At 42.9% G+C, this 12145-nt stretch overlaps 1 protein-coding gene across 2 annotated transcripts in view; it reads left to right on the forward strand.

The window, feature by feature from the left end:
- The window catches only part of rbbp5 (retinoblastoma binding protein 5), a 57269-nt gene extending 45954 nt beyond the window's left edge, over positions 1 to 11315 (forward strand). Inside the window, exons 11-15 of one of the 2 annotated variants that reach the window (XM_087973465.1) lie at positions 2325 to 2394; positions 3729 to 3834; positions 5208 to 5331; positions 6343 to 6531; positions 7876 to 11315. In XM_087973465.1, coding sequence (XP_087829591.1) covers positions 2325 to 2394; positions 3729 to 3834; positions 5208 to 5331; positions 6343 to 6531; positions 7876 to 7904 — 518 coding nt within the window. In that variant the 3' untranslated portion in view covers positions 7905 to 11315. The remainder of the gene's footprint in view (positions 1 to 2324; positions 2395 to 3728; positions 3835 to 5207; positions 5332 to 6342; positions 6532 to 7875) is intronic. The other variant, XM_087973466.1, reaches the window with a different exon arrangement.
- The last annotated feature ends 830 nt before the right edge of the window (positions 11316 to 12145 follow it).

Raw genomic sequence — 12145 nt, forward strand, 5'->3', positions numbered from 1 at the left:
CGAGGTGTTTGAGATGGTCCAAGTGAATTTGAGGTCAGGGTGGAAGGCGTTGGTAAAGTTGGTGAACTGTGCAACCTCCTCGTGGGAGCACGAGGCGGCGCCGATGCAGTTATCGATGTAGTGGAGGATCAGGTGGGGAGTGATACCGGTGTAACTGCAGAAGATGGACTGTTCCACGTATCTGACAAACAGGCAGGCAGAGCTGAGTCCCATGCGGGTGCCCATGGCTACCCCTTTGGTTTGGAGGAAATGGGAGGATTGGAAGGAGAAGTTGTTGAGGGTGAGGACCAGTTTAGCCAGGCGGATAAGAATGTTAGTGGAAGGGTACTGGTTGGGACGGCATGAGAGGAAGAAACGGAGGGCTTGGAGACCTTCGTCGTGGTGGATTGATGTGTACAGGGACTGGATGTCCATGGTGAAGATGAGGCGTTGGAGATCGGGAAAATGTAAATCTTGGAGGAGATGAAGGGCCTGGGTGGTGTCACAAATGTAGGTGGGGAGTTCCTGAAGTAAGGGGGGCAGGACAGTATTGAGGGAGTTGGAGCCTGGCTTCAGTGGTGTAGAGGTCGGTGCGCCACTCTACTATTGCCCTTTCCCTTGTCCGCTGGTTTGATGGTGAAGTTGGGGTTGGAGCGAAGGAAGTGGAGGGCTGCGCATTGTGAGGTCAGGAGGTTGGAGGGGGGGAGGAGGGGGTTGGACAGGTTGAGGCGGTCGATATCACAGCAACAGTTTGAAATAAAGAGATCGAGGGCAGGTAACAGGCCGGTACGGGCTGTCCAGGTGAATGGGATGTGTTGGAGTCGGGAGAAGGGGTCCTCAGTGGATGGGCGGGTGTCCTGGTTGTAAAAGTAAGCCCAGAGGCGGAAGCAGCAGAAGAAACGTTAAAGGTCGCAGCATGTGTTGAACTCATGAATCTGGGAGCGTAAAGGGATAAAGGTGAGGCCTTTACTGAGGACTAAACGTTCATCCTTAGTGAGGGGGAGGTCTGGGGGAATGGTGAACACACGGCAGGAATGGGAGTTAGGACCTAGAGTGGGGCTGGAGCTGGAGGTGGGTGCGGAGACAGTTGCTTGAGTGGGTGTGATTATAGGGTCCAGAGTGACGTCACCAATGGAAGTGACACTCACGGAGGGGGTAGGGAGTGGAGCTTATAGCTATGTCCACAGGAACGGCAGTGACGTCACAAGCAACGCAGGTGGCATTTCGGTTTGGTTCTCGGTGGGTGACGTCACTGGTGGTGGAAGTGACATCAGCAGTCGAGGTTTCCGTGTCTAGGTGAGTGGTGTCCTTCGGGGCGGAAGTGGCTATCACATTAGCAACTCCCACTTCCTCCGAAACAAAGGAATAGCCATGACCCACGCCGTGCAGACATTTAATTTGTTTATAACCGGGGTAGTTCGAGGTTGTCAACACCGTCAGATTTAAATTTAATTGGTCCTTAGTCTCGCAGTAGCTTTTAAATTGAATTGGCTGAATTTAAACTGTTGTCTGGCAAAAATGCTGTTTGGGTCTGCTCACTGAACAGCTTTTTAATACAGTTTGTCAATTTGAGCACCTGCAGCTGCTGCCCACAGACATTCATTGTTAAATCTCTAAGAACCAAAAAGAACACCAGCTTTTAAAGGGATGGCACAATACTTTCCCCCATTTTACAACTTTACCATTTTTGCACACCAACTTCATGACAATAAAAATGTGGATTCCTCTGAGAATTGTTTTTTTAAGAACAGAGCATATGAACAGTCTTTTGGCTGACCATGTCTATGTCTATCATGATACCATTCTAAGCAAATCTCTTCTGCCTGCGCGTGGTCTGTGTCCTGCTATTCCGACCTGTTCGTGTATCTGTCTGAATGCCCTTTAAACTTTGCTAACGTATCTGCTTCCACCAGCTCCCCTTGCAGGCACCTACCACCCTCTGTTTAAAAAAAAATCCTTGCACATTTCCTTTAAACTTTTCTGCTCTCACCTTAAATGTCCCCTAAAATGTGACATTTCCATACAGGGTGAAAGAGTCCAACTATCCACACCTCTCATAATTTTATGTCCTTCTATCAGGTTGTCTCAGTTTCTGACTTTCTTCTAAGACTAACTACAATCTTAATAAACTTCACTAAAGACCACTTTAAGTTCTCAATATTTATTCAGACTATAATAGTTATTTGAATCATACTGTTTTAGCTGTGAAGGGTGTTGCTTCCATCATGGGTACATCGTGCTACCATATTAGGAAGTTGTCCCAGCCATCTTATACATGTAAACTAAAGTGTACACCTTTGTATTGTTATCAAACTTTGATCAATTTATGTTTGAAAATCCTTTAGGTGGCGATGCGGCAGAGGATGAAGAGGTTGATGTCACATCTGTCGATCCTATTGCTGCTTTTTGTAGCAGGTAGATCACCACAACTGAATATATGTTGTTTCTTGGTGAGATGCATCAACTTAGATTTCAAGCTAGGGAATTTCTTTGGGGTGCTGCATTTTGTTGTCAGGAACGTTGCAGAAACCAAGGTTTTTAATTTCCTGTTGCCCTCTACGTCTCGATATATTGATTGGAATTATTCTTTTGGTTCATTCTTTAAATGATCCATCGTTGCCATGGTGGTGTTTATTGCCCATCACTGCTTTAACCCACTGCAGTCCATGTGGTGAAGGTGCTTTCCTGTATTTCTTGGAGCTCTGGGATGTTTACATTGGGCAGTAATCTTCAGCAGACAAGTAAAGTGAATGTTCCTCCAGTACACATGTACTGTGTGGTCAGTAATGGCTGGTATGTTCTCATATTCTTGGGTGCACCCTGTGATTGCGCACCACACTTGAAAATGTGAATTCATGACTTCATAAAATAGGACCAGAAGAGTCTTAATTTCAGGTCATTGGGTATCAGTCAGAGAATTAACTGCATTGGGCTAGAGTGGGAGAATGATCAGGGGATATTGCTTGGGGTGGTTATGAACTTGCATGCTGCATTGGGCTTGGGTACCAAGTCTTCCATCATCTACTTGTCTCCTGACACTTTAGTGTAGATTGGTGACTTTTGATGCTGGTTGAATATTTCCTCAGCAAGAGTGATGTTTTCATGTTCATGTCACTGGACTAGTAATCCACGTAGCCAGGATAACACTCTGAGAACATGGGCTTAAACCCCACTTTGGCAGATGGTGAAATCTAAATTCAATAAATAAAATCTGGAATGAAGATTAGTGACCATGACAACTATCATCAATTATCATAAAGATCCTTGCCTTTAGGGAAGGAAATCTGCTGTCCTTATGTGGTCTGGTCTACGTTTGACTCCAGACCTACAGCAGCACGGCTTACTCTTAACTGCCCTCTGCAATAGATGAGTGAGCCACTTAGTCCAAGAGCAATTGGGAATGAGGAACAAATATTTGTCTTGCTAGTGACTCCCACGTTCCATGAACGATAAAAAGCTCATTCAGTGAGCTTATAAAATGTTATGTTTATCTTCAGCCTTTTCTACGGAGTCTTGATCTGCAGTTAAAATACTTGGCCTCAGATTCGAATGCAGGGTTATTGCTTAAGCGATAGCGTCAATTACTGTTCTGCTCTCTGTAAGAGACCATTTCTTTTCCAACCATTTGTCTTCGCTGCACGTACTGTGGAAGTACAGCTTGAGAGAACTGCTTTCATATCCTTTGAATAGAGAAGCTAATAGTTGGGGGTAATGTATGTGGTTTCATGCCTTGCATTGTTTTCACCCAGTGATGAAGAGTTTGAAGACTGCAAAGCTCTCCTCTACCTCCCAATATCTCCAGAAGTGGAGGATCCTGAAGAGAATCCCTATGGACCACCTCCTGAAGCAGTGCAGGTGAGATTGCAAATAACACTGTAACCCAGTGTTGCTGATGAGCAGTAACATGACGGATCATTTAGCAGTTTAATTTGACATTAACTTCACTTGTATTTGGAGGGGCTGGGAGTTTGAAACACAAGCAGATCAGTCAAAATCTTAGTGCAAGCCTGAGGGGCCGAGTGGCCTACAGCTTTCCCTGACTCATATGTTCGTGCGAATGAGTGTTACTAACAATGCATTAGGATTGATAATATTTTGGGATTCTCTATCTGAGTGCTTTGAGACATGTAATTGCAGCAAACCTGGAAAAACAGGTATCTGTGGAATCCAGAGCACTTCTCCACTGTTGGGCTTTCCTCACTTTGTGTCTGAGTCTTGGTAGCATCTCTGTTGTCATCGTGTAATCCTGCTACTAGGATGGTAGAAGGTGAACTAGATGGGTCTTGTTCTCTTTTCCCAGTCTAGAAATCCCAGTACTAGGGATTCAAAACTGAAAACTACTGTTTGTCCATCAGGCCACTGCTGAAGATATGTTTAATAATATGTTTTTTTGTGTAAGTGTCCTACTGTTTTGTTTCTTCCAACAGTTTTGTATCTAACTTTAATTTCTGTCAATTTTATAGGTTCATGCTAATTAATCTTGCTGACCTATGTACTCCCCATTCCCTCCCCACCGAAAACCACAATAGTCCAGACATCAGGTGCAAGGTTAAAGCAGGCCTGGCCTATTCCCTCGGCTGGATGTAAATGAATGATGCATTCCACAGAATACCCAGGTCGATACCCACCTCTCAACCAGCACCTAGCATGTACAAACTGATTATTTTCACATTGGTGTTGGTGAGACCTTGATGTGTGAGGGTTAGCTGCCACAATTTCCATTTTATAAAAGTGAGTAAACTCCCAAAATCTACTTGATTGGCTGCATAAAAGTTGGTCTTTCTTTAAAGCGTTTTGTTTGTACATATATTCTGATTACCCTGTTCAGAGATGTTATTGTACACCTCTGGAGCATGTGGGACTTGAACTGAGCCTCTGCTCAGAGGTAGGGGCACCACCACTCACCCACAAGAGCCCTTTAATCTTTATTTAGTGCCTTTAATGCGAATGTATTAAAATATCTTAAGGCAGCTCGCAGTGGCATAATTAAGGGAAAAAACACATTCAAAGTTTATGACTAGCAAATGGATCAATGGAATATTTCGTCTCTGAATGACAGAGCATCAGGATGATGGTGATGCTTGATCAAGTGTTGAGTTTGTGCTGCAGTATGGTGTTCACTCAACAGAGGGGCTTCACTTCCTTTGTAGTTGAGATTAGTCAGAGAGTGAGGGAAATTATTCTCTGTTTTGAGATTTTTTTTTTAATCGCTTCTATGTCTTGGACAGAACCCAGGAGCTGATGACCTGAACAATCCGGATAAGAAACGGCAGGCGTCCACTGATGGGTCACAGCCGCCAAAGAAGAAACCCAAGATGACGACTATTGAGCTGCAAGGAGTTCCGTGTGATGGTACTTGTTACTTATTAGACCAGTTATCACAAGTATTTTACACTTTGTTTTGATAACTCTTTGCTTTAATAATTGCTCCTCAACCTCCTATTTGGATACATCATTTCAAAAGGAGGCAGAGAATTTCATTGGAATCTGGAGGAGGTTAAAATGTACTACCTTGGTGATATCTCATTAATGTCCAGATCATAGAAAGCAGTAATACTGTGGGAGATCTGTGGCTGTTTGAGTGACCTGTACTTGTACTGAATCTTACATTGGGCACAGCTTGGCTTGAAATCCTATTGCTTTGTGTTAGGGGATGGAAATGTGTAGCTTGGATGAGAGTTGATGAGATGAACGGTTGTTCCCATAAAGGGCTAAAAGCTTATCAAATCTAATGTAGAATCATAGAAACCCCTACTGTGCGGAAGACTCTGAAGAGCATCCCACCCGGACACTGTCCTGCAACCCCATATTTACTCTGGCTATTCCACCCAGCCTATACATCTTTGGGCTATGGGAGGAAACCCACACGGACACAGGGAGAATGTCAAACTCCACACCTTAGCCCAAGACTGGAATCAAACCCTGTGTCCCTGGCGCTGTGAGGCAGCAGTGCTAATCACTGAGCCATTATGCTGCCCAAATATATGTATGTAATATAGTATTATCATAATGAACTTTTATAGTTGTTCGGACCGCATTAGATAGTTGAAAGCTTCAATTTAAATGGAAAGTGAAGCAGCAAAAGGATGAGATCAGTTCACAAAATAGAATGCATAAAAGATTAGGATAGGCCAAAATTGTTACCAGAAAGCTTTATTGACCATACAGTCTTGTTAATGTTTAAACCTGTGCGCAGGTTATCAAAGCAAAGAGGAGTTACTGGGTAACTTAGGAGCAGAAATGCTTAATCCCCCTTTTCCCCTTCCAATTGTCTTCTGTCTCACTGGCTCAGAAGCTGTGGTCCAAAAGGCGATTGCTTCTGAGCTCAGCGACAGTAACCAGCCGGTTTATTTTCTCCTGCAGAAGTTCACCCGTTGCTGGGTGTGAAGGGCGATGGCAAGTCGAAGAAAAAGCAAGCAGGCCGGCCAAAAGGAACGAAAGGTAAAGAGAAAGATTTCATTAAGTCGAAAGCCTTCAAAGGGGACAGAGGTCAGCCTTTGGAAGGAGCAGTGAAGGGCAAGGAGCTAGCAGAGGTGGCTGAGCCACCTTCAGGTAAGGACCACGGTGGGAGCTCCTGCAGCTTACCTGATACCTGTGCTTTCTCCCGCCACCCCCGCTTCCTCCTCACCCTTCTGCTCCCTCTAGTTTCTGCTCCTGCTTTTGCATGCGGGGTTGCTGTTTAAGTGGATAGCAGTGTGTAGTGTTTGCAGCAATGAATCAAGCTGTTTGGCTTAATTAGTCCATGTGTGGAGCACACGGATCTCCAAATCTTTCCCGATCCTACTTCATTTCACCTGCACAATGTCGCTTTTTATTAATGTCATTTCCCCCCCCCCCCCATTTGCTTACGTAGTTTTCCTTGGCGAATCCATGCAATTTGTGTCAAGTATTTCCCTACCCATCAGGCCTATTGAAAGTTCTATCCGATTGATTCCACTACCCTGCTGTTTTATTATAGGTCTGTAACTTTTGGCTTCCAAAGTCTTCATGTTCTTCCTAAACTGTGGTGCTCAGAATTGAGTACAATACTCCAGCTGAGACCAAACTTGTGTTTTATATAGGTTTAGCATAATGTGCTTGCTTTATACTTTGTGCTTCTGTTTATAAATCATTGGGATTTTTTACTTATTTGCATATAGCAGTGGTTTTCAAACATGTTGTGGGGAATGCCTTCAAAATATCATCATACTCCTGGGAATCTTTGGTTTCAAAACATGAGTGAAAATGCCACACAATTAATCATGTCCAAATTTTGGAGACCAACAAGCAATGCAGCGTGTTCAATGTTGAACAATGTAGCTCAATCATAGTATTGGAAAACGTACTGAAATCAAACAATGTTCTGTTAGAGTGCACCTTTTAAGAGCTGTGTCCAATTCAGGCCACCAAGAAATATTAAGACAGTGTAAAAGAGTCACAAGACTGGAGTCGGATTTATGGATTATGAGAACTGGGAGATGGAATTTTGGACATTCCAAGGGAATTGTTCTGTTACTGCTTGGAACTGCAAGGTCAAAATGTTAAAGAAGAAAATGGTCGATTTGCTATTTAAGAATAAACGCGAGACTTTGGAAAGTAATGTCCCCTCCTTTTTGATACAGTTTCACTTTCAAGATTGAGATGCGTTAATTTGCTCACTCACCTCTTGCTCCCTCTCTAGAGTGTTTCACCAGCACCTCTATACTAATCAAGGCCTTGTGTACCCCTGTTTGAAAACCGTTGTTATGTTAAGATTGGTATTATAAATCAGCAGTTTATTTTTGTATCATTCCTGCTGGGGCTGAAATTAGCCAAAGGGACATACATCTTGAGAATTTGGTTTCATGTTTCCTGTCCATTACCTTGAGATACTTCAATTTTTATTCTCTGTCTCTCTCTCTCTCTCTGGGTTTTCAGGAGGAGGTGTTATTTCTGACCTGCTGTAAGCATGGCTGATGATGATTTTTCATCATCATTGACGTTATTGAGCTACCTTCATACTTCTTAGTGTGATGCAGCACCTGGGAAGAGAATGACTGTCGGCCACTCTGTTGGCCAAAGAGAAAAGGAACCTTCATGAACCGTTGGGATGGATAGGCCCTTCATCCCTCCTCGAACTATGGGCGTTGAAACATCAGTCAGCTGAAGATCTCTTACAGTTCACCAGGAAAACTGATGTGTAATTTCTGTCTTCACATGTCATACAGTGAATATATTACTATTTATGTGGAACCATAACAAGCAAAGCACTCAAGGCTGAGCAGGTGAACAAAACTATCATCCTCCAGTTTTGCTTTTGTAGTAGTTGTTGATGGGTATCTCTTTCATGTCCTGGGAGGTCACAGGACTGACATGTCAGGTGCACTGTAAAGTTTCATATAATCCGGTTCCAGAGACACACAACCTCCCTCTCTATCACGTATTTTTCTTTTTAAAGAAAAACTATTTGTGGTAATCTTGAGAGATCTGGGTGCTTGTATATCTTTTGTACTGGTTTGTTGTATAACTAGCTGGCGGTGAATGGCTAAATATTGTAGATTTAACTTTTTTGTTATTCCTTTGTTTATGAAGTGGACTGATAATCCTGTTGTGGGCTATAACTAATGCCTCTATTGAAGTGAAGGTTGGCAGTTGCTTTTTTCTTACTTTTCCCTTCCCTTGATCTTCCAAAGTGTAGCACTTCCACGCAGCAGTTGTACATCTTCACAATCTGTACCAACTGGCTGGATCTAATTATTGTGCTGTCGCAAATCCCTATCCCTTCTCCTGTTGAGGAACCTTAGGGATCTGAATTTCCCCAGGCTTTCTGCTGGTGCAGGAGGCTGGTAGAAGATTCCTATCTGGTTATGCTTCCGGTCTAAGTGAGGACCTGGCATTTGAGTGGGCAGTCAGTACACCAACTGGGGGGGAATTGGACTGGCATCTCAAAGGATACCAACCAGTGGAGTCATTGCCAGGCCCAGCTGCTGATCGGTTCCTGAACTTGGAGATTCATCTCTCGAATGGTTTGAAGTGAATCTTTCGACCTCTTAGTTCAACCCCTGCAGCCCCAGAGCCCTGTCCAGCAGCACTGAGATCGGATATTATGGAGGCATCGGATAGATGAGTCCCCAAAATAGGCCCGTTCTGGGAAGGGCTTCTCTCACTGATCTTAAAAATTGTAGACCAGTCAGGTCAGGAGAGCGATGTCAGAGTTACAGCTGGAATAGCTGTCAGTGCTCAAATAGAAGTGCTCAATCTGTTTATGATTACTGGTGCTCCCATGTGGACAGGGCAAGACAATTCACATAAAGTAGAGATTCCAGGAGATGAGGGTGAAGAGGATAACTTTGTTGGCCACCTTCAATTTAATTTGTTTATTATCTGAAATAAGCCTCTCCATCAATTAACTGTTTTAACTAACTCTTATTTGTTCACTTTCACAACTAATGAAGTCCTGTTTTAATATTCAGTGACATTATGGACGAATTCTGAAGGCTTAGTCAGCTAGTGAATGGTTACGGTTGTGTCAATGGAAGAAACTTCTTTTCTCTACTCTATACACACACACACAATCCAAAGATGTCTTCTCACATGCACGCATGTGCATAGACACGTGCACACCTAACCTTTACCCCATATGTGCATAATCAAAACCCACGCTCCCTAAAATGTGAATGTCCCTGTGCACCTGAAATGTCTATCACCTGGTAATGAATACCAAAGTCTAACCCCATGCATACAATGGGAGGGCCCATTAAATGGAAAAATCCAAAGCTCCCACCCAAGCAGATAAATTACACCTTGATTTGAAGTTTCATGATTATTTTCCAGTCAATCTAGTGTCTCGATGTTTTCTAACTGTTACACAAGTGCTCCCCCAGCCCCACCACCTCCTGCCCAAGTTTCCTTGTTTCACTTTTTTCTTTCTGTAATACTGATGGTCAATTGGAGCAGCTTGGCTCGTTGTAAAAAGTAGTATTTACAGCTGCACATGCGAAATACTGCACATGGTGACATATATGTTACACCTCAGCTTTGAGTCCCTGAGTCCCAAGAAAATTCTGAATGAAAGTATGAACCATTGACAAATTATGATACAGAAAAAAAGTATATTGTTGTCTGTGTGGCACAGGATTCTGTAACATGATAAATACTTCTAAAATCGATAAGGTTCTCTTATCTACATTGAGCTGAGCAAGGAATGAACTGTGGTTTTATTTCTGTAGTGCATTGTCCTCATAATCCTGCTGCAAAATTTCAGTCCTCCAATTCCAGTGGCTACTGTGATATAACCTCTGTTCAATATTGACTGACTACCGTTGCCAAGGAACAAATAGATCAAATTTATTCATCATTGACTTTTTCTTTTAAAGTAAAAAAGAGATACAATTGAACACATGCCCTTTAATTCAAATATAATTAATAATGTGGTATTTGCCACACAGAAATGAGCCCATTTGGCCCAGCAGGTGCATTACTGGGGTTTATGGTTTGCAGAAACCTCCCTCCACCCTTTTCTCAAAAATCTTTTACTGTTTTCTCTTTTGTGTGTTTATCTAGCTTCCCTAGCACCTGTGCAGTTAGTCTCAGCTACTCTTTTAGAGTATTCTCACATCATTGTGCTACCCTTATTTCTGTAAAACTGCTTTAATGAGGGGGGGGAGGGTGATGGGTCTAGAGCAAAGGATTAGTAGATTACAGCTCTTTGGGTTCTTCCTGCTACATAGCAGTAAATACATTAAATGATATCTTGCAATTTTCAATGTGACAATCCATTTGTTTGCAGTTTTTATGGTTTTAAATGGTCCCTCTTTTGAGTCTGGGTGTTTCTGTTTGACCCAGGAGGGAGTTTGACAATGAGGTGATGATATGAGGAGAGAAGAGAATAAGATGTTTGTGGAAAGAAACCAGGACAGTGAAGACTATTGGATGTCCGTTGTGTTTAATTATGACTCCTTCAGAGAAGGGGAAGCGAGAGTTTCACATTTGTTCTTAAACGACCATTCCGAAGTTGGACAATTTGCCTTCTCCTGGAGCACTGTAATCTGACCCTGCTGGCGCTGGTGAAAAACTCCTTCCGCGTTTGACTGGTCGTATTAATAACAGATAGCTGTTATTGTTAAACCACCTCTTCCACTTGGGGGTCGGTTGTTTTGCAATGATCACTTTTTTAATGTTGATAGGACAAATACTTGTTAAATCCTCTACTGCATTTAAATTGGCCAGATTTCAAACACAAGAAATGTTCAGATGACTCAAGTGTATTGAGATGACCCAATATTTGGTTGTACAGAACATAAATGCAAGGATGGTTTGAGCAACTGTGTATACATTTTCTTAATTTCTGTAAATAATAAACATTAACCTGGTTTTAATTCTGTTGGTGTTTTTTGTTTAATTAGAAGGGGTACTCTCATCTGTAACTTCATTGGCTGGATTATGAGCACTCATTTCTGGGCATGTCTTCATAGACTGTCTCCTGGACAATTCATTTGTTCTTGCCTGAGAGACTGAGTGCTTTGACCTTCGGAATGTGCATGTCAAACATTCACTTAGTTTTTAAAACATGCTGTTTTCTTGTTTAGTTGATGTTGCTGCCAAGGGCAGCATTTATTGTTGGTTGGGTCAAAATATTAAAGCTTCCTACCCTAATAGCACTGTAAGTGTGCTGACCACAAAGGGAATTTGCATGTTCAACATGGCTGCTCACCACTATCTTCTGGAGAGCAATTAAGGGGTGGCCAATAAATGCAGGCCTAGCCAGTGACGCCCTCATCCTGTGAATGACTAAAGAAAAGAGACATGGCTCAGGTGGGTATCTGAAGATGAGGAAGGCCCTTAATCAGAACAGAGGAGGGTGTTCATGGTGTGAAGTTGTTGAACTCGAATGTTGAGTGTTGAAGACTATAAAGTGTCTAAGTGGAAAATCAGGTTCTGTTGCTTCAGGTTGCATTGATCTTCACTGGTATACTGCTGCAGGCCTACAATGGACAGGCAGTATATAGGCAGAGGTGGGTACTGCAGACGCTGGAGATTAGAGTCAAGATTAGAGTGGTGCTGGAAAAGCACAGCAGGTCAGGCAGCATCCGAGGAGGAAGAAAATCGATGTTTCGGGCAAAAGCCCTTCATCAGGAATGAAGGCAGTATTTATGCAGGGATGGCGATGAAGCTGTCTGGGACACCATGTGAGGTATGGTCTGAGAGT

Source organism: Chiloscyllium plagiosum, unplaced genomic scaffold (assembly GCF_037043375.1).
Source record: "Chiloscyllium plagiosum isolate Xiang-an unplaced genomic scaffold, Cpla_swu_hap1 HiC_scaffold_26, whole genome shotgun sequence".
In the NCBI taxonomy this organism is placed as follows: Eukaryota; Metazoa; Chordata; class Chondrichthyes; order Orectolobiformes; family Hemiscylliidae; genus Chiloscyllium; species Chiloscyllium plagiosum.